Source organism: Heloderma suspectum, chromosome 5, assembly GCF_057233095.1.
Source record: "Heloderma suspectum isolate Gila_16-S chromosome 5, 16-S_ref, whole genome shotgun sequence".
In the NCBI taxonomy this organism is placed as follows: Eukaryota; Metazoa; Chordata; class Lepidosauria; order Squamata; family Helodermatidae; genus Heloderma; species Heloderma suspectum.
The window spans coordinates 14535111-14556402 of record NC_139462.1 but is presented as its reverse complement, the minus strand read 5'-3'; the positions used below and the strand labels follow the sequence as shown (position 1 = coordinate 14556402).

The 21292-nt window shown below is 46.4% G+C and overlaps 1 protein-coding gene across 1 annotated transcript in view; it reads right to left on the bottom strand.

The window, feature by feature from the left end:
* ADAMTS3 (ADAM metallopeptidase with thrombospondin type 1 motif 3) overlaps positions 1-21292 on the bottom strand; it is a 207869-nt gene that overhangs the window by 5339 nt on the left and 181238 nt on the right. The window contains exons 18-21 of the mRNA XM_084860195.1: positions 19823-19988; positions 19045-19177; positions 16267-16474; positions 14554-14671 (exon numbers count right to left, since the gene is read on the bottom strand). Coding sequence (XP_084716321.1) covers positions 14554-14671; positions 16267-16474; positions 19045-19177; positions 19823-19988 — 625 coding nt within the window. The remainder of the gene's footprint in view (positions 1-14553; positions 14672-16266; positions 16475-19044; positions 19178-19822; positions 19989-21292) is intronic.

The following is a 21292-nucleotide window of genomic DNA, read 5'->3' as shown; positions in this document are numbered from 1 at the left end:
ATTGGAAAAGGGAAGGCAATGAAAGCAGTGGGTTGTGGGAATCATGATAGGCCATGACCATTATAAGCCAGGCCCAACTTGTGGAGGAGTTTGGTCTCCGCTGTTAATAAACTTCGTGGGTTTGGGGAGGAAAAGTCCAGAAAATTGCCTGTGCTCCATTTTTTAAGAGAGGGGCGAGTGGTGAGCAGTCTCTTTCCTGGAACAATCCAGATGCATAGAAAATTGGATGGCGGCAGCAAGTGGAGGTTGATGAGGATCAGAAAGGAGCTTATCCATGCCTTGGCAGTTGCCTGCAGCTGTTTCAAGAAATGCAGTCAGCTGCCCACCAATGCTCTATTCTAAGCTGAACAACATTTTTTTTTTTTTTTTAAGTTCAGGAGCTCTAAATGAATACCATGGGAGGGTCAATTCTTAGAGCATCTGCTGAAGGTCAGATTAGAGGTGCATTTTAAAAAAATCTCATCTGAATGCACCTTGGTTTGGTTGCTGATGAGCTGACAAAGCTATTTCAAAGCTGAGTATTACATTGCTGTCCCTGAGTCCTCACATTCACACATTTTGCAGACACATTTGTATTTGGGCCTCTTTTACTGCTAGAGCAGGGCCTTCTTGAGGCTAAACTACACTCTACTTAAAATATGTAGCGTGTTGCTGATCCTCACCTTTTTTAACCTCAGTGTAAGCACATGGGCCCCCCAATCTAGATTGGGGCCCCTGTGCATTGGTAGGGGAAGATGAAACCTTCCCACCCAGTCACGTTCCCCTCCTAAATCCCTCCCCCTTCATAGGGGCTAAAAGAAGAAACAACTCTCCATTCGTATGGAGAAAGGTTTTCTCTCTCCTTTTTAGCCTCCATAACTGGGGGACGTGAATGTAAGGAAACAACTAGCTGGGTGGGAAGGTTTAACCCTCCCCAACCCATGCACAGTGGCCCTGTTCCAGATTGGGGTGTTATGCTTATACTGAAATAAAAATTAAAAAAGAAGAAGTGAGGTTCAGCTGCATGCTATGTATTTAACATAGTATGTAGTTTAGTCTTTAGTTTCCTTATCTAGAAATTACCAAACACCCTCTGCTCTCACCCCTTCATGGATCACTGCCTTGCTGTGGTGAAGGGGCTTGTGTAACTCAGTGAAGCCATAAGCTATGCCATGCAGGGCCACCCAAGATGGACAGGTCATGGCAGAGAGTTCTGACAAAATGTGGTCCACTGGAGAAGGAAATGGCAACCCACTCCAGTATTCTTGCCAAGAAAACCCCATGGAACATATCACAAGGCTAAAAGATATGACGCTGGAAGATGAGCCCCTCAGGTCGGAAGGTGTCCAATATACTACTGGGGAAGAGCAAAGGGAATTTCCAAGTAGCACCAGAAAGAGTGAAGCGGCTGGGCCAAAGCCAAAAGGACACTCAGCTGTGGATGTGTCTGGTGGTGAAAAGAAAAATCCGATGCTGTAAAGAACAATATTGTTTAGGAACCTGGAATGTCAGATCAATGAATCAAAGTAAGCTGGAGGTGGTCAAACATGAGATGGCAAGATTGAACATCGACATCTTGGGAATCAGCGAACTAAAATGGCCAAGCATGGGTGAATTTAATTCAGGTGACCATCATATCTACTACTGTGGGCAAGAATCCCTTCGAAGAAATGGAGTAGCATTCATAGTCAACAAAAGGGTGGGAAAAGCAGTACTGGGGTACAATCTTAAAAACGATAGAATGATCTCAGTAAGAATCCAAGGCAAACCATTCAACATCACAGTAATTCAAGCCTATGCCCCAACCACTGAGGCCGAAGAAGCTGAGGTTGATCGGTTCTATGAAGACCTACAACACCTTCTAGAACTAACACCAAACAAAGATGTCCTCTTCATCATAGGGGATTGGAATGCTAAAGTAGGAAGTCAAGAAATCACTGGGATAACAGGCAGGCATGGTCTTGGTATACAAAATGAAGCAGGACAAAAGCTAATAGAGTTTTGTCAAGAGAACATGCTGATCATAGCAAACACTCTTTTCCAACAGCACAAGAGACGACTCTACACATGGACATCACCAGATGGTCAATATCGAAATCAGATTGATTATGTCCTTTGCAGCCAAAGATGGAGAAGCTCTATACAGTCAGTCAAAACAAGACCTGGAGCTGACTGTGGCTTAGATCAGGAGCTTCTTGTTGCAAAATTTCATCTTAAATTGAAGAACGTAGGGAAAACCACTAAACCATTCAGGTATGACCTCAATCATATCCCTTATGAATATACAGTGGAGGAGAGGAATAGATTTAAGGGATTAGACCTGATAGACAGAGTGCCTGAGGAACTATGGACGGAGGTCCATAACATTGTTCAGGAGGCAGCAACTCAATCCATCCCAAAGAAAAAGACATGCAAGAAAGCCAAGTGGCTGTCTGATGAGGCTTTACAAGTAGCTGAGGAAAGAAGGGAAGCGAAAAGCGAGGGAGAAAGGGGAAGATATATCCAACTGAATGCAGAGTTCCAGAGAATAGCAAGGAGAGACAAGAAGGCCTTCTTAAATGAACAATGCAAAGAAATCGAGGAAAACAACAGAATGGGAAAGACTAGAGATCTCTTCAAGAAAATTGGAGATCTCAAGGGAACGTTTTGTGCAAAGACGGGCATGATAAAGGACAAAGAAGGCAGGGACCTAACAGAAGCAGATGAGATGAAGAAGAGGTGGCAAGAATACACAGAAGAACTATACAGGAAAGATCTGAATGTCCCTGATAGCCATGATAGTGCGGTCACTGAACCTGAGCCGGACATCCTCGAGAGTGAAGTCAAGTGGGCCTTAGAAAGCATTAGTAACAACAAAGCTAGCGGAGATGACAGTATTGCAGCTGAGCTATTTAAAATCCTAAAAGATGATGCTGTTAAAGTGCTGCATTCAATATGGCAACAAATTTGGAACACTCAACAATGGCCACAAGACTGGAAAAGGTCAGTTTACATTCCAATTCCAAAGAAGGGCAACGCCAAAGAGTGTTCAAACTACCACACAATTGCGCTCATTTCACATGTCAGCAAGGTTATGCTCAAAATCCTACAAGCTAGGCTTCAGCAGTATGTGAACCGAGAACTACCGGAAGTACAAGCGGGTTTTTGAAGAGGCAGAGGAACTAGAGATCAAATCGCCAACATTGGCTGGATCATGGAGAAAGCAAGAGAATTCCAGAAAAGCGTCTATTTCTGCTTCATTGACTACGCTAAAGCCTTTGATTGTGTGGATCACAACAAACTGTGGCAAATTCTTAAAGTGATGGGAGTATCAGACCACCTTACTTGTCTCCTGAGAAACCTGTATGAGGGTCAAGAAGCAACAGTAAGAACCAGACATGGAACAACCGATTGGTAGGGGTGGACGAAAGTCCCTTACCTCTCCTCGAAGGACGTTTGCGGTGGGGGGGAGGCACTTCGCTGGTCCCCCTGCAAAGTTCCGGCCGGGGGGGAGGCTTCCCGCCTCGGCCCAGCCGAAATTCAGGCTGGGGGGGAGGCTTCCCGCCTCGGCCCGGCCGAAATTCAGGCCGGGTAGGAGGCTTCCCGCCTCGCCCGGCTGCGAACGCGAAAGTTAAAAAAAAAAAAAAACGCCCCCTGATAGGCTACGTGACGATTCACGTAGCCTATCATGGCTAGATCTGCAAAGTCAGCCGTGATAGGCTACGTCAATCATCACGTAGCCTATCAGGGGGCGTTTCTTTTTTTTCTTTTATTGCAATGGCGGCGGCAGCAGCTGGTTGAAAGACCAGCTGCCGCTCCCGCCCCGCTCGAACACCCGCTGAACCGCCAGCCGGACCTGCCGCCAGGAGGGACATTCGGCGAAGATAAGTCCCATCCCGGGGGGGGTGCGGGGTGCGGGGGGGTTCAGAGGATTTCTCCCCGAAACTTGTTCGGGGGGCCGAACACGTTGGCGCTCGGCCCCCCGAAGTTTCGGGGAGAAATTCTCCGCCAACCCTACCGATTGGTTCCAAATTGGGAAAGGAGTACGACAAGGCTGCATATTGTCACCCTGCTTATTTAACTTATATGCAGAGTACATCATGAGAAACGCTGGGTTGGATGAATCACAGGTCGGAATTAAGATTGCCGGGAGAATTATCAACAACCTCTGATATGCAGACGATACCACCCTAATGGCAGAAAGCGAAGAGGATCTAAAGAGCCTCTTGTTGAGGGTGAAAGAGGAGAGTGCAAAACTGGTTTGAAACTCAACATTAAAAAAATGAAATCAACCCTGACTGCTCATTGGAAGGACAGATACTGAAGCTGAAGGTCAAATATTTTGGCCACCTAATGCGAAGAGAAAACTCTCTGGAAAAGACCCTGATGCTGGGAAAGACTGAAGGTAAAAGGAGAAGGGGATGGCAGAGGATGAGATGGCTAGATAGCATCACCGATGCAATGAATATGAACTCCGGGAGAGAGCGCAGGATAGGAAGGCCTGGCGTGCTATGGTCCATGGGGTCACGAAGAGTCGGACACGACTGAACGACTGAACAACAACAACTCTGCTCTCATTGGTGTATTTCATGGAAATGTTCTAATGAGCATATTTTATCATTTCACTATTCATTGGAAAGCATCTCGATGTCTCCCTGTAAATAAGTCTTTTAAAATTTTGCTTCTAGGCCTTCTAAAGTCTGATGAGATTGTCTTAAAACTGCCATTATCTGCTGTATTATTGATTGTGTTGTCTCATTGCAGCTTCGTGACTGTATTGTTTTTTTTGCATTTTTTTGTGGATCACCCTGGAAATATTTATACTGAAGGGTGGTGTGTCAATCCAAACAAACTGTAAATAAAACAACTGAGAGCCAAAGGGAGCAAAAGCTCTAATATTAATGAGCAATAATTTTGATGGTTGATTAGTTTTTTAAAACAACAACTGTTGAACCTCAAGCTATAATTCAGAAAAAAATCAGTGGGGCTGATTATCTTGTCTTGCTGCTGCCATGCATGGCAAGAGCAAGAATGCAGGCCACTGAGGGGGGGGGGTGAAAGTGGCCCCTGTACCCCATGAATTTGCCACCCTCTGGTACAATTAGCCTGTGGAACTCACTGCCATGTTGGTTTCTAGCTTAGATGGTATTAAATGAGGATTTAGACTAAATTCATGATCTAGTAAAAAACAAAGTTGATCTCACAAGCCTGAAGTCTGCCCACCCCTCTTTTAAGGAATAGCGGTGTATACTGCAACCTCTTTAACACTGCAACTTGTTTATACTGCAACCTCTTTATTCCTGTCTATACAATGATTCCCCCTGCAACCACATAAGGCTGCAAGCACTTCTCCACCCACCCCTTTCCACTTCAACGACGTGTCAAGGTAATAGTTACTCAAAAGTCATTTAACAGTTTTTAAAAAGCATACATTAGCTCCGTATCTTATCTCTAACTACATGCAAGAGATCCTTGAGAGAAAATTCCATTTTTAAAAAATGTTTCATTATGACTAAGCGATGCAAATGACTGAGTTTCATGTAATGGGCAAAACATATTGATGATTTCCTCTCTCTCCCCCCACCATTTATCACCGGACACAGTCTTGACATCCTCAGTTCAATAAATAACTTTTCAGCTTCTAGGGAAAATAGGAACATCACTCTTGGCAAGTTCTGTCATAGCAGAACAAAGCTTAGCACTAAAAGTACCCTGGGCCAAGTTAGACATCATTTCAGAACTTCTGTAATGGGATCTCCTGCAGGTTTTGTTTTGAAATGATAGCTACAACTATATGTGTGAGCGCAATTTAGATTGGGGCTGCAGTGTGTGTGTGTGTGTGTGTGTGTGTGTGTGGCAGGTTGTTAACCCTTGCCCTTGTGCCAGTTTTTGTTATCTAAATCTCCCCCCCCCCCGCCGCCCCCATTCTTAAGCTATTGGCTTTCTGGGGGATACATTTCTCCTGCAGGGCAAATATAACCTTCTGGGGGTCAATGTGGTTCAGAATCTTCCCCACTGCCAAGGCTGTGCTTCCCATTAAATACAAATTGTGGAAGATCCCATCACAGGTTCTGTATCTCCCATAATATTAGGACCCAGGGTCATCCCGTGAAGCTGATTGATGTGAGATTCAGGACAGATAAAAAGAAGTTCTTCTTCACACAGTGCCTAGTTAAACTATGGAATTCATAATGAAGAAAGTAAGAATGGCAACACTGTTGTGGCTCATTCTGATTCACTGTTTGTAATCTCACTTGTTTCTGGACTCCCGCCCACCCACCCACACCCTCCATATGCACGCAAACATTTCATGATATTTGCTAGGTGGATGGATTGGCCATGCTGAAATCCAACAGCCAACCACACAGACCTCCAGTTCTTCCATCCCATGAACCACAGAAAGCTCCAGACCTCCATCCCATGAAACTGGTGGGAGATGCAGGACAGATAAAAGGAAGGGCTTCTTCACACAGCTCATAGTTAAACTATGGAATTTGCTACCACAAGATGTAGTGATGGCCACCAGCATGGATGTCTTTAAAAGGGGAGTGGACAAGTGCGTGGAGGAGAAGGCTATCAATGGCTACTGATTAGGGTAAGGCTATACGTTATCCCAACATCAAAGGCAGGATGTCTCTTTATACCAGTTACTGGGGAACACAAGTGGGAGGGTACCGCTGTACTCATGTCCTACTTGTGGATTTCCCACAGGCAGATGGTTGGCCACTGTGTGAACAGAATGCTGGACTAGATAGGCCTGTGGACTGATCCAGCATGACTCTTGTGTTTATTACCCAAAGCTACATGTGGTTTGGCCATCAGGCTCTTACAGTAGATAGCAGATGTGTCAAGTAATATAGTCACAAGTAAGGATGGGTGAAAACCCACCTTGCCTTCAAAACCATTGGTAAGCAGTCTGTTTGAGCACTCACAAGACCTTCAGGGTCTTGCAAGACTGCTTGCAAAGTTTCAGCCCCAATGTTTAGCTTGGCTATGGGTGGGGGCATAAAGTTCCTCCATAGGGGATAGGCTCCCAACTACAACCTCAGGCTTTACTCCTGCAGCCTCTCAATTTTCTACTATTGAATGTAATAAAGGACAGGTAGGGAACCTGTGACCTTACAGAGTCACCATCTGACTCTAAGTACAGATGATGTTGGACTCTAAGTTCAACTAAGTCCAGATCTTGGACTAAGTCCAGATGTTGGACTCCCAGTACAGGTGGGGAACCTATGAGCTTACAGATGATGTAGCACTCTAACTCCCAGTAGCCTCAGCCAGCTTGTCTAATGTTCAGGGATGATGGTAGTTCAAAAATATCTGGAGGGCTACAGGTTCCCCGGTCCTGTAATAAAGTGGTGTAACTCCATGACATTCAATAGGCAGAAATTAAGAGGCAAGGGAAAATGACAGCTTGTCTCTGGTTCAGATTAAATCCAAGCAGGAGTAAATTTCAGTGGCTTGTAAAGCTCATCTGCACATAACCTAGTCACCCACTTCTTATTTAGCTGGTTTCCGTGGTGAAAAAAAACTCTACTTACATTTGTTAATGTGACTCGTGGCAGCTAAAGGAAGAAGATGTGCCAAAGGACACTGGGCTCATGGCAGCTGCTCAGTGATACCTGAGCACGGATCTAGAAAGAATCCTTCAATGCCTAGAGGGTGCTGCACTAACTCCCTTTGTTTAGCACCGCCACTTCCCAAAGAGATCACACAAAAGGAAATGCCACTGTGGTTCCATTTTTGTGTAGCAGGCCAGTCTCTGCTTCCCTCTAGTGCCCAAATCATTAGAAAACTCATGAGAGTTCGGTATAGGGATGGACGAATTGTGTACCGTCAGTGCTGCTTGACTTCCACAGTTTGCGGCCAGTGCTCTGTTCCGCCGTTCACAAGCCCCCGGAATTCTCCTCTTTTTTTTCTGCTCCGAAAATTATGAAGATAAATCCATACTGACAACCGTAATTCCAGTCCCCAGCCACCTCTGTGAGTCTGCATAACTTCCATAGGAATCGCTATTTTTCGTAAATATTTACGTATTTTTTTCCCCTGCCCTGATGTGCAGTAATTACTTTCAGCCAAAACACTTCCTCTTCCTAGGGGCTTCCCAAAAGAAGGCTGTCCTAGGTATTCTTGAGCGATGCACTCTTTGTTTAAAGCAACGCTGCTTTAAAGAAAGAAAAAAACCTTTTAAAATGACCATGCCGGTCCTGGAGCTCTGCACGAGGTGTTATTCTCCCTGCTAAGCTTTATATTTCCACATCCAGTGTTGTTGTTGATGTTGTGAGGCTAAAATGGAGAGGAGAACCAACTCTGTGCATGTCTACTCAGAAGCAAGTCTTATTGAGTTCAATGCGACTTACTCATGCACATGTCAGCACCCCACTTGCCCCCAGCTCAGCTTTGTATTTCCACATCCAGCTCATGATCAAACCTCCTGTTAGGTATCTCAGAAGACCCTTGGGTGAATGGGGAGGGGGGTTTCCAGGGAAAAGCTGGATTGGGGGAGAAGCCCCCCCCCACGCACACATAATGGAAGAATATAGTTTTTCATATTCCCTGGTATGTTTATTCTTCATTTTGTCCATTCCCTGAGCATGTGCAGAGTGCACTTTTTATCCAAAGAAGGAGAAGCTTGCTGATCTTTCCCCTCATTATTATCGGAATATACTACACTGTGTTTTTATTTACGAAAATTCTGCGACTCTTTGTGGATGATGGAAAAAACGCTGCATGACTGCTGGCTCCACAGGACCTCGCAGTGCTGTTCCTCAGAGGATTCTGTGGCATGGACTGAAGGGAATTTGATCCCATTTCAGTCTGTGGCAGAATTCTCTGACATCCCTAATTCAATATGTTCTGCACAAAAGCCATTTCTTGTTCAAGCCCGGTTTATTCAAACCCTGCAAATGATACTTCTGCAGGTCCACCTAGAAAAACCTGGTTCTGATATATAAGTGTGTGTGTGTGTGTAGAGGTTGGTGTAAAGCGGCACAGTAGCAAAGCCACAAGGAGGCTCTGGATCCACAGTTTTTGGAGCAGCCCATTGCAAGACATTTCAACTTTCCTACACATAGTCTCTTGGATTTACAGTTGGTTCCAACAGAACAGGCAAAAGACTACTGATGAGGGCAGAAGCCGAAATGTTTAGCTTCAAATATATATTTTAATACTGTTTTAGTCTTTTTATCATATCTATCTATCTATCTATCTATCTATCTATCTATCTATCTATCCTGCTAGATGAACCTTCCCCAACCTGACCCCAGGTTGGGTAGGCTGGGGATAATGGGAGTTGCAGTGCAACACATCTGGAAGGTTCCAAGTTGGGGGAGGCTGTTCTAGATTGTCAACTTCAACCCTCTTTGACTGATTGATTGATTCATGGATTTATTTGTTACATTTCTATCCCACCTTTCCTCCAGGGAGCCCAAGGCAGCATACATGATCCTCCTCCTCCTCTCCATTTTATGCCCACAACAACTCTGTGAGGCAGGCTAGGCTGAGAGTCAGTGACTGGCCCAGAGTCACCCAGTGAGTTTCATGGCCTAGTGGGGAGTAGAACCTTGGCCTTCTGAGCCTCAGGCCAACATGCTAACCACTATGCCACCCTGACTCTTCATGGCAGTCCATCAGGGCTATGGCTAGGGATGGCTGAGAGTTTTGTTTGGTTCCTTTATTGAGGAGAACTGGCCAAAATCTTCAACTATCTTTATAAACAGAATGGAAAGAAATGGGATAGAAAGGAAGAACTCATAGTTTGTTCTCGGGTTACTTTTATGTAGGGATAGCAGAGAATTCCACCACGGATTCCAGTGAGGGCGGATTCTTTAGAATCCAGCCCCCCGGAATCCATGGCGGAATGGCCTCCTGCCCCTGTCCCCCCCCCCCGCGGAATCCCCCAGGATGGAACTTACCTGAGGCAGATGCGGCAGATTCGGCGGCGGCGGATTCGGCGGCAGCAGCTCCAGCGGCTGGTCTCCTGACCGGCCGCGGCCGGGCTGCTGAGGCCGCCATTGCCGTCCTTCAAGCTGTGATAGGCTACGTAGGAATTTACATAGCCTATCACGGCTAACCCCTAAAAAAACCCAAAAAACCCAGCATACCCAAATGGCGGCGGCTACGGCGGCTGCCATTTGTGTTCTCTATTTTTCGCCGTTCTAGCCTACGTAAATATTTACGTAGGCAATTACGGCGAGAAAAAGGGAACCACAAATAGTGTAGTGGGAGCTATTTGTGTTCTCCCCCCCCCCCGCCTTTTTATTCTATGTAAAAATTTACGTAGGCTTTTACGGCAAAAAAACCCACGCAAATAGTGCCCACTATGCTATTTGGGGTTCCCTTTTTTTTCACCGTAATTGCCTATGTAAATATTTACGTAGGCTAGAATGGCGAAAAATAGGGAACACAAATGGCGGCCGCCGTAGCTGCCGCCATTTGCGTACGCTGTTTTTTTTTTGTCCAGCTGTGATAGGCTATGTAAATTCTTATGTAGCCTATCACAGCTGCTTGGCCGGATGGAAATGGCGGCTGCTATGGCGGCCACCATTTGTATCCACAGCAGCCCGTTCACGGCCAGGAATCCGGCTGCGGATGGCCCTGGCCAGCTGCTCTGCAGCCTGGCTGCGGAGTGGAGCTGGCTGTCGAGGATCCCAGGGGGAGGACCGGATCGCCTCCCCCCTCCGGCGAGGACTCCGGGGGGAGGGATGGAGCTCCTCCCTCCCCACCGCGAAAGATTCCACGAAAAGGTAAGTGAATTTCATACATCCCTACTTTTATGGCCTGTCAGGGGAAGACAAGCCAGAGTTCCTGGTTCACACATAACACTGAACAAACCACAGACAGAAGATCTGTGGGTTATTTAGCCACTCTGACTTGAGTCGGAGTAATGGGCAGTGTGCACCGGCATGCTGCTTCATTCACAGTGGAAGTGCATGCAAGATAGGAGAAGGTCATCAGGTGTGTATGCAAGATGGGAAATGGAATGGATGACGGGAAGTGGAATGTAAGGTGGGAATGCAAGATAGGAAGCAGAATGCAAGGCAGGAAGTGAAATGCAAGATGGGAATGCAAGGCAAGAAGTGGAATGCAAGCTAGGAAGTGGAATGCAAAGTGGGGAATGGAATGCATGACGGGAAGTGGAATGCAAGATGGGAATGCAAGAAGTGGAATGCGAGACAGGAAGTGGAATGCAAGATGGGAATGCAAGGCAAGAAGAGGAATGCAAGATAGGAAGTGGAATGCAGGACGGGAAGTGGAATGCAAGATGGGAATGCAAGAAATGGAATGTAAGACGGGAAGTGGAATGCAAGATGGGAAGTGGAATGCATGACAGGAAGTGGAATGCAAGATGGGAATGCAAGGCAAGAAGTGGAATGCAAGATAGGAAGTGGAATGCAGGACGGGAAGTGGAATGCAAGATGGGAATGCAAGAAATGGAATGTAAGATGGGAAGTGGAATGCGTGACAGGAAGTGGAATGCAAGATGGGAATGCAAGGCAAGAAGCGGAATGCAAGATGGGGAAAGGTTATCAGGTGTGTATGGGGAACCATAGCCTCGGAAGGCAGAGAGTTCAACAGTCTAAGCCAGGAGTGTTGAATCTTGACCTGTGGGTCAAGGCTGGCATGCCTTGGGTCCCAACCTGGTCTTCCCAGGTTCCCCAGATGGTCACGCTGCCTTCCCCTGATCCCATCCCCTTTCCCCGGTCTGTCAATCGTTTGGTGGTTTCCCACTTTTGCAGTGTGTTCCCATCCTAAAAGGCTGAAATGCCTTAGTTGCTGGCAGTAAGAGCCTTACGCTGAAATATGTTGGTATTTTGGGCCCCTTTCACCTACAGCCCCACCTACCCCTGAAATACACCCCTGAGAGCATCTCCAAAATTGACTGTGGCCCTCGGGCTGAAAGAGGGTTGACACCCCTGGCCTACAGGGTAGACTCTTTCTCAGGTCCCCATAAGTCACACCTAAGGATGCTGGAGAATTTTGCCATGGACTCAAATGAGGCCAGAGTCCAAAGAATCCAACCTCCGGAGTCTGCAGTGGACTGGCCGCATTCACCTCTGGGTCTGGAGGAGTTCATGCGAGGCGGCTCTCCAGCTCCTATAAGACACAATACACGAATGGTGGCTGCCATTAGCTTATCGCAGGGATGTTTCTGCCATAAATGGCGCATTGTACACCATTTACAGCCATAAAGCCCTTACCTGGACCTAAATACAGCCATAAACAGCTGCAATTTAAGCCAAAGTCAGCGGTTTATGGCCGCAAATGGCATATAATATGCCATTTATGGCAGTAATTTTCCCACGATAGGCTAATGGAAACCACCATCAGTGTCTCACATTTTATAGGAATACGGAGAGCTGCTCTGCCAACTCCGGCAGGCGCAGCAGGGCTCCGGAGGACTCCGCAGGGCCCCAGGCAGCCCGAATTGCCCCGCAACAAACCTCCCCGCCCCAGACCAGAGAGTAGGGGGTTCGTACATCCCTAGTCACACCTCAGCTAGCAACAGTATACAAAAAAGAGCTCCTCTGCCTCTGGTGGATTTTAATGAGAAGGCAATTTCATATCAGAGGAGAGGGTCCTTTAGGTTTCTTTAGGGAAAACATAGTTTCACCCATGTATTAGGATCCAGCCACGAGGCAGCATTTTTTCATTGCTCCTGCTCATGCCCTGTCAGCTTCCACTGTACCTGTATGAGCGAGTCCCAGTCAAAGCAACTGTAGTTACATTCAAGTTCTCCACACTGCTATTCTGCTGATTGCAGCCTATGTAATTTAGCTCTCAAACTTGACTTGGTTTATAGCAACAGCCATTAAGCATAATACTCCTAGAACCATTATGTCTTTTTTCTTCCCCACTCCTGTCCTTGGTGAAGGCAGTTTTACTTCAAAACACTGTGCTTGTACAACAACAGCTATAACCTTTTCACAATACATTCGAGTCACGGATATTTTCCGTGGCTTTTATTTCCACCTCTTACAGTTGTGTATTCCTTTTCTTTACTGATAATGTTACCAGATGGATCAGGCTTTATATCCCTTTGCCATATATTCCTATTATGATATTTATGATCTTCTCACTTAGGGCCGTACCTTTGAGCCTGAACGAAAAGGCTTATGGGATGCTGAACCTGGAATCATATCACAGTGCACAGAATTACAAAGATCCTCTTGTCTGTGTAATCAAAGTTTTGCTAGGGATACCATTTGCTAAAGAGAGATGATTTGAGGTCTTCTTACTAGTGCTTGGCCAAAATCCCACCCCACCCCAGTTTTATGAAAAGCTTTGCCCCTCTGCACAAAATAGGGATGGCTTTGGCCGAGGAGGCACACATTCCTTAGGAAATTTCAGGAGTGGTTAGGGGTTGACTTACCTTAGTGTAATACGAAGTGGCTGGGGATTCCTCCCCCCTGCCACCTCCATTTTTAAAAAAATGCCCTGTTGTGTCTGCTCCACACATAGTAGGCAACAAGGCATTTCATGTGGACTGGCATCCTACCATTCCTGAGTGGGAGCTTGTCCAGAAGAAGGCCTGGAAATGCACTATACTACTTCAAGCATAACACTCTTGGAAGCATTCTCTCTTTCCCCCTGCACTCTTATCCTAAATGAAGGCAGTCTGGCTTCAAAACACAGCAACAATTATTTATTTTTCAATGCAACACATCCCCATGCTTTCTTTTTGTCCCTGCCCCCAGGAAAGGAAGGAAGCTGGCCCACTCAGAATGCTTTCTTATCCACTATGAGCAGAGTGGTTGCAAAAAGGGGGGAAAGGAACCCTCAGCCACATCGTATTACACCAGTGGTGGGACACCTTTTTTTTCTGTCAAGGGCTGCATCCCATCAGGAGTTATCTGTTGGGTGTCACATCGCAGTCATGGGTGGGGCCAAAGCTAAAAGGGGGCAGCACCACTCCCTTTTTGCCCTCTCTCTTTCTAAAACCCCCTTTTGCTCTCTGTCTTTCTGTGATGCCCCCTTTCCTTTCTTTCTGCTACTTTCCTTTTTCACTCTCTGTCTTGCTCTCTGGGTTTCTAGGGGACAGATCACACTCTTGACAAAAGTCTGAAGTGATCGCTGGCAGAAGGTTTTTGAAATTTCTCTTTTCTGCAGGGAAAGCGGGGAGGGACTAAATCCCAAAGAATGACAATTTCTGTAGTAATAACTTATTCTAAGAAATTTTAACAAGCCATCCCATGAGGCAAAAATAAGGGCCATAATATGGACAATGATTTACAAGCAGCACATTCTAAATCAAAGGTAAGTGACCTGGTGCTTTCCAGATGTTTTAGACTACAACTCCAGTGAACCCTGGCCATTGACCATGCTGGCTGGGGATGATGGGAGTTATAGTTCAAAACATCTGGAGGATAGCAGGTTGCCTCTTTGTGTTCTGAATGATTTGGATTTCCATCGGTAGAAATTTTATACTATGGTACACAGAAATGGGAGGATCTGCCCCATTTTGAACTGCTACAAATTTTGGTACAGTCATTTGCACCAGTTTCTAGATATTTTGACACTTAACTGGATCATATCCTAAATTCCAGAAGCTAGATAACCTCATCCTGATGCAGTTAGGGACAACATTTTTCTCACCTTTACAGGGAGCGAGCTTGCAAACCCTCACAGATTCCGGCTTTTCTCCATCACATTGGTCACCAGTGCGGCATAAAACCTGCCTGGATTCTGTTCCTTCACCGCAGGACACAGAACACTATGGAGAAAAGCAACGAGGCACCATGAAGACAAGAAACAAGGCTTTTGTGTGCATTTCCCTAACTAAATGAAGAAAATGTATTGTGCAGGTGTTTCTCCTCCCCAATTCTGCAGCTGGATTGTGAAGGTTGCAGGCCTACAGAGGCAAGGAAAATGGTCAGGCCTAGAAGCCTGGAGTTTTTTGTTGGGAGGGGGTATCCCTGAGAGGAGTAATTTCTTTTCCCCGGTTAAGTTTTAATTTCATTTCCCCAATTAAATTTCGTTTCTTCAGGTTTGAAGCAGTACTTTCAGTTTTGGGGGGAAAAGAGTATAAAAATAGAGAGTCAGAAAGACCAGACCAGTAAGGGAGAGTTGAGGAGACCAGAGTCTGAAGAGGGAGCCGGAAGAAACAGCTTGGAGAAGTCAAAGTATAGCTAGGGTAAAGGAGGAACTTTCATTTTGCAACTTTTATTTTCTCTTAAAGCTTTTTGTATCACTCAGCTCTAGTGTAAATACCTTTAGTTGTGATTTGCTTGCTTCAATTTACCACTAAATTGTTGTGGTTAAACCCTATGGCAAGAGTGTCAGTCACCCCACACCTACAGCCTAAACCCCACATTACTGGAAAAGGGAAGGAAAAGAAGGAAGGTGGGACTCTTAAGGAGGCAAGAGATCCTTAAGGAGTTGCTCAGGGGGTCCAGGTCATAAGGGGGACCCTGACATATTGCTCAGACACCTATTGGGGAATGAATCTAGGGCAGGGATTATGGACCACTTTCAGCCCAAGAGCCAAATTTGATTTCAGAGAAGCTCTTGGGGGCTGCATTCCAGTGGTGGGCGGGGGGGGGGGAGACAAAAGGGAGTTCACTTTCTGTTCTCGGAGATGTGAACAGGGTAAATTCTGGTCAAAGCAAAACTGAAACAAATGTCTCATACATCCGTAGTTAAAATAATCTCATAAGGGAATTCAATCTGCATGAAAGTTTGCATTTCAGCTTTTGCTCTTTCTTGCAGCCATACAACACCATCCCTGCAATAATTGGTGTCAACTTAGTTCCAATGACTGCAAGATGTCCATCTTCAGCCCCAGGTAGGAATGTATGAGAAATTTGTTTCAGTTCATTTTTTATTGGGATTTACCCAGCTCACACCTTCTGAACCGAACACGGACTCGGGCCTGATCTGCAATTGAAGTCCACACATTTCTGAGCTTGCAGTGTGATTCATGGAACCAACCCCCAAATACATTAGACGGCATGCAGACATTTGAAAAACATGCATGAAAAAATGTGCACTTTTGAAAAATGCGCACAAATGTGCTTTAATCAGTGGGAGACGAATCTGTACATTTCAAAGATGTGCACGATTGCTGTGTACATTTGGAAAAATATGGAAGAAAATATGCACAGATTTTCATGAACAAAGAGAAAGAAAAGCTTGCAGTCTGATAAGGACTCAAGTTGCAATGAGCTTCGAGATGGAATTCAGATGGCATTTGCTGATTCACACATCCTTAGTATTGGGGTAGGAGCACTTTCAAGGAATAGCTGGATCTGGGATGTTTAGTTCAACGATTTGGCTAGAGATCAAACACTGAAGACTCGGGATGCTTACGGGACTCCACGGCCAGGTTTTCCACTGAGCAGGACATGGCATTCTGCTACAAGGCCTGCGGCTCTCCGGGCGATCCCCGCTGCAGTACTTGAAATGAACCGAGCGGTTTGCACCATCATGAAGTGGCTGAATGCAACGCACTGTTCGGATCTGATAACCAGACATCCCACAGGTCTTGGTACAGTGCTCCCATTCTTCTGAGACCCAGCTGGGGTGGGAAAGAGAGAGCTGTTAAACTTTAATACAGAAACCCGCTCAGAAAAATCCTGGATGCTTCCATCCAGGATCAATCTGTATACATGCACAAATATTTTATGATCCATGAATGACTGAGTTTCTCTGATGGAAGAGTTCTGCAGGTGCAACAGAGAATAGGAGTTTGAATAATGCATAGCTAGAGCGTCATCCAATTTGATATATAAAAATGATAGAAGATTGGAGTAAATATATAAGCTTTGAAAATGTGGCATGTGGCTGATTTCTTCCCGTCTCAAGCAACGAAGGGAGGTGAGTTGTACTTGCTTACTAAGGAACCCTTCCCTACGAAACTATGGAGGAGTGAAAGGAAAAACACCAGAGTCTAAAGCAAAATTAGTCTGTTCCCTTCTGGCTTGTGGGAAACTCTTCAGTGAGATTCACTCAATACGTACATGGCTTTGCAGTCAAAAACAAAGTCTATCAGATGATTGAATTTAGCTTTGGTATTGACATTTAATTATCAGTTTATTTTTTATCATTTATTGGGTTTCTTAGTCTCTTTTCTCTTAAAAAAACACCCCTCAAGGTGACTTACAAGATTAAAACATACAAACTTTAAAACAGCTAAAACACAATGGGCAGTATCCAACTGTGTCATCCTGTTAGCACAAATGACATTGCACTAATGGAAACCAGTTTCTGAAGTATGCACAAGAGACGAATCCAGCTAAAGTTACATTTGTGCAAGTGTGGTTGTGCATTATGCTTGTGTAACCCATTGAGTAACCCATTGAGCAACTCACTGTGCATTCCAGCTGTGCAACCGGTTGTGCAACCGGTTGCACAACTGCGTGCACCACTGGTTGCACAACTGCATGCACCACTGGTTGCAAAAGCACAATGGGCAACTGCCTGTGCAATGAAAAGATTCAGCAGAGCTCCACTAGTGCTATTTCAGTTTGCAGAATGACACTGTTGGATGCTGCCCAATGTCCACCAAAAATACCACAACCCCATAAACAACTAAATATGAGAGACAAGCAAACACTTCAACTGATGGATTAAAAACCCATCATATGCCATCACATGCCTGGGAATAGAGGAAAGACTTAACCAGGTGCCCAAAAGATGGCAATATTGGCACCAGGCAGGCCTCACTGGGAAGAGCATTCCACTAGGGATGTTAGAGAATTCTGCCACGGACTCTAATGAGGCCCGATTCTAAAGAATCCGGCCCCCCGGAATCCGTGGCGGAACAGAGCAATCCCCCCCGCCACCCCGCAAAATTTCCCTGGGACGGACCCTACCGTTTGTCGGCCATCCAGTCCATCCACTGCCCTGGTCTGTGGCCGCAAATGGCTGCCCCAGTCTCTGGCCGCCATTTCCGTCCCTACTTTAGCCGTGATAGGCTACGTATATATTTAGGTAGCCTATCAAAGAGCAGGGATGCAAATGGCGTAGCAGGCGCCATTTGCGTCCCTGCTCTTTGCCGTGATAGGCTACATAAATATATACGTAGCCTATCACGGCTGATGCAGGGACACAAATGGTGGCAGCTATGGTGGCCGCCATTTGCGGCCTCAGCCCAGCAGCAGACGGAGATCTGGCTGCAGGCGGCCCTGGCCAGCGGCTCTGCGGACTGACCGCGGAGCAGAACTGTCCAGGGAGGATTCCAGGGGGAGGGGCAGATCGCCTCCCCCCCACCGTGGATGCCCCAGACCAGAATGGGGTGAGTAATCCATACACCCCTATATTCCACACTCAAGAGGCCACCACCAAAAATGCTCTCTCTCTTGTTGTCACCCTCCAAATCTCCCTGGGAGGAGGCACTCAGAAGAAGGCCTCAGATGTTGATCATAGTGTATGGGTAAATTCATGCTGGGAGAGGCGCTCCCATCAGGTATTGCCATCCTGAGCCGTATAAGGTTTTATAGCTTAAAACCAGCATGTGGAATTGGGCTGGGAAACTTTGAGTCTATAATATGGTGTCTCTTATAGACTGTGGCCTTGGCAAGTTATAGAAATGTTTAAAGGCAAGACTTCCATTGAGTGAGGCAGCCTTCTCTTTCATCACAAATAGACCTTGTGCCTGGGTGGTTGTTCAACCCCACACTGCTGCTGCCAACTAGAGATGGGTGAGGGAGCAAAGGTTCCCCGACCTTCAGCTCGCTGCACATCTCTCCTCAATTTGCACTTGTACTTGCATTTGAACTTGCCGTTCCTTTTGCGTGAATGAGAAAATTGCGAAAAATGAACAGCTATCGAATGTGAAAGCTGCGCAAACAATACTCAAAGTTGCGCAAATCCCCAAAGTTGCACACCTTTCCCCTATGGACAAAAGAGTGGCTGATTTGAAAGTTGTTCATTTTTGAGAAAGCTGAACATTTTTCAAATACACATCTGGCAAACATGAAGGCAAGTCTGGGAATCTGCAAACGTTTTTGGAGAAAACGTGTACCTGTTCACGTTCGCGTTTGGAATTGCGAGGGGGGCATTTTCAAGTGGGGCATTTGTGAACAGAAACAAAACTCTCTTGCATCCCTAGCGCCAACCCATCCCTAAAAACAAGCAGAGGCTTACGACGGCTGTGTGCATTCCTGAAGATTGCACATCCTGCGGATGGGCTTTGGCTTTTTGCTGGCTTCACAGAAGCTCCGGTGGACCATTTTGCTGTCACTCTTCCTGCGACACCCGTACTTGGTGTTCTGGAAACCTGGAAGGGAAACACCGACAGCATGATGATTCACAAGCTGGATGAAAAAAGGCAGTAACAATGCGACTGTGGAGAAAGTGAAAGACTGGTGGGGATATTTCAGATTAATGACTATCCACGAATGTGAGCAGGCAGACTATATCGAAGCCCTTGAATTTCCACGCACATTTCTTTATTTAAAAAAATCCACTGCTGATTAATGCAGAAACGGGACACAGCAGACTTATGAATGGATGCATGTGAAAGTCACATGGACTGGAAATAGAATCATAGAATAGTAGGGTTGGAAGGGGCCTACAAGGCCATCGAGTCCAACCCCCTGCTCAAGGCAGGAATCCAAGTCAGAGCATCCCCGACAGATGGCTGTCCACTCCAGCCTCGTCTTGAAGGCCTCCAGTGTGGGAGAGCCCACTACTCCCTAGGTAATAGGTTCTGTTGTCATATTGCTCTAGCAGTCAGGACGTTGTTCCTGATGTTCAGCCGGAATCTGGCTTCCTGTAGCTTGAGCCCATTATTCCATGCCCTGCACTCTGGGATGATGGAGAAGAGATCCTGATCTATCCATCCCTATTTGTATGTGGGTTCATAAGACACACACAGAAATCCCCAACCCTGTGCTTTAGTACACCCATCATTAAAACGTGCCTCCTCCACAAGGCTTGTTGCATTGGGACCAACTCTTCAAGGCCCACTCAAACGTATCCAGTTCCTCTTGAAGTACATTGTTGCTGTTGACATTAGGCACAGAATCCTCATGGATGATATATTTGTACGTCAGGCTAGATTCTGTGTCGTTGTCCTGAGGAATGATCTGTAAAAGAATGAGCAAACAATGAACACTGGCGGTATTGGAAAACATGGGGGTCAGTGCCACCTTTTAGGATTTTGATGAAAAATGCAACTGCTCGTTCTACCAGCTTCGTTGGGTTTAGCAGAACAGCCAGATTAGGGATGTCCGCGGAATCCGCCACCGACTCAAATGCAGCCAAATTCCATTAAATTCAGCCCCTCGGAGTCTGTGGCAGAGCGGATGTACTCACCTCCGCCTCCTGGACCCACGCGGACTGAATCCTCCCTCCCGGCGGCTCCATTCGGGAAGTAATCCAGACGCAAATGGCATCCGCGACGCTGTTTGAGTCCCTGTTTTTCCTCGCAATAGGCTACGCGTCTGCATTTACGTAGATATTTATGTAGCCTATTGCGAGAAGAAACAGGGATATAAACGGCGTAGCGGATGCCATTTGTGTCCGGATTACTTCCTGTTTCTGCTCAGCAGTAATACGGCACGGCAATGGCAGCCGTATCGCTTGCGGAACGGAGCTCGCCGGTGGCTCCGCAGACTCACCGCGGAGCAGAGCCGGCCAGCAAGGATTCTGGGGGGGAGGAACGGATCGCCTCCCCCCCATGGCACCCCCCCATGGACTCCAGCTAAGGGGATTCCTACATCCCTAAGCCAGATACAACCCAGAACTAGGGATGTACGAAAGGGACTTACCTTGTCCCGCAGCTTTTTTTGCAGTGGGGGGGAGGCGCTTCGCTTCTCCCCCTGAAGTTCATGCGAGCGGGGGGTGTCTTCCCGCCTCGCCCAGCTGAAATTCAGGCCGGGGAGAAGCGCCCCATCTCCCCGGCCGCGAACTTCAACAGAAAAGTAAAAAAAAAACAAAATGCCCCGTGGTAGGCTACGTGACGATTAACGTAGCCTATCACGGCTAGATCTGCAAAGTCAGCCGTGATAGGCTACGTTAATCGTCACGTAGCCTATCACGGGTGACTTTAAATAAAAAAAGCGCGTACGCAAATGGCGGCCCCCATAGGGAGCCGCCATTCATGTTCCTTATTTGGTCCCTGTAGTCTACGTAAAGATTTACGTAGACTACGGCGAAAATAAGGGCACGCTATTTACGTTGCCCTTATTTTCGCCGTAGTCTACGTAAATCTTTACGTAGACTAGACGTGCCAAAATAAGGAACACAAATGGCGGCGCCCATGGGCCGCCGCCATTTGCATATGCGCTTTTTTTTTTTCAAAGTCACCCGTGATAGGCTACGTGACAATTTACGTAGCCTATCATGGCTGACTTTGGAAATCTAGCCGTGATAGGCTACCTAAATCGTC